Source organism: Corapipo altera, unplaced genomic scaffold (assembly GCF_003945725.1).
Source record: "Corapipo altera isolate COAL_440 unplaced genomic scaffold, ASM394572v1 295, whole genome shotgun sequence".
NCBI classification, from domain to species: Eukaryota; Metazoa; Chordata; class Aves; order Passeriformes; family Pipridae; genus Corapipo; species Corapipo altera.
Genome location: NW_020884936.1, coordinates 2,171,272 through 2,172,462, shown reverse-complemented (window position 1 = coordinate 2,172,462; position 1,191 = coordinate 2,171,272). Strand labels below are relative to the sequence as shown.

Here is a 1,191-nt window from a genome sequence, read left to right as displayed (position 1 = left end):
CTGGGCACTGGTTTGGGGGTCCCCAAGGGCTGTTTCAGGGAACTCTGGGCACTGGTTTGGGGGGCCCCAAGGGCTGTTTCAGGGAACTCTGGGCACTGGTTTGGGGGGTCTCTGGGGACTGTTTCAAGGATCTCTGGGTGTTGGTTTGGGGGGGTCCCTGGGGGATGTTTCGGGGGGAGGGTTTGGGGTGTCTCTGGGGACTGTTTTGGGGGGTTCCTGGGGGCCACTTCACAGATCTGTGAGGACTGTTTTGGGGGGTCTGGTTTCCCACCACACTCCCCCCTCTCTCCCCTCACAGAGGGCTGTGGGGCTGACTCATCCTGCGACCAGGAGATGCTGTTTGTGTAGCCCATCCAGGATAGAACCTGCAGGATCCTGTATCCATCCCGCTGTCCCAGCCTGGCCTCGGGCTGGGAACAGACGAGCTGAGAGCTGTGACTCAGCCTGGAGTGATGAGCCTAACTAGAAATAAAACTTGTACAGAAAAACAACCCTAAAAGAAGTCTGTGGCTTTTCTGTTCTTGCCTGGTTTAGGTGCGGTCTCGTGAGGAGAGAAAAAGACATTTTTAGGAAAAGTGGAGGTAAAAAGCGAGGATTTCATGTCAATTATCTGAGGAAGGGAGGGCAGAGGGACCTGTGGTCAGTCAGCCTGGGCTCTGGCTGAACCTAAACCCAGCAGTTTTAGGGCAAAGCTGAGAGTCTGCAAGACCCCAACAACCCAGAACACCCGGAGTCATTACAGTTTGATACATGTCTTCAACCCCAGCTGATGAGTAAAATAAGGCTGAAGAAGGGGAATAAGGAGACACCAAAAATTCCAGATCATCCAGACATATTTTCTCATTCAGCCACACCAAGGGATGTGCAAAGGAGGGTTCAAAGCATGACCAGGGATGACAGGTCCCTCCAGCCCAGCCAAAATCAGGATGAATAATTAAACCTTTCACCCAACAACAAAAAAAGAGGAGGGCCAGTGTTTCCTAAAAATCCATTCAGCCCTCATTTCCCTTCGGAAGCATCCAGAGGGGCTGACAGCACGGAGCTGAGAGCCAAGATCTGCCTCCTGACTGCTCCTGCTTCTCTCCCCACATGCTGTGTGTGAAGGCAGGAAGGATCCAAACACGTGGGAGGTGGAATCACAGGCACAGCAACAGCCACACAGGGCTGGGCCAGGCAGCTGGAGCCTCCAAC

At 53.7% G+C, this 1,191-nt stretch overlaps 1 protein-coding gene across 1 annotated transcript in view; it reads left to right on the top strand.

Moving 5' to 3' along the window:
- The window catches only part of LOC113955234 (neurophysin 1-like), a 1,466-nt gene extending 967 nt beyond the window's left edge, over positions 1-499 (top strand). Inside the window, exon 3 of the mRNA XM_027660512.1 lies at positions 299-499. Within this exon, the coding sequence (XP_027516313.1) occupies positions 299-348 (50 nt within the window). The 3' untranslated portion in view covers positions 349-499. The remainder of the gene's footprint in view (positions 1-298) is intronic.
- Positions 500-1,191: the final 692 nt, after the last annotated feature.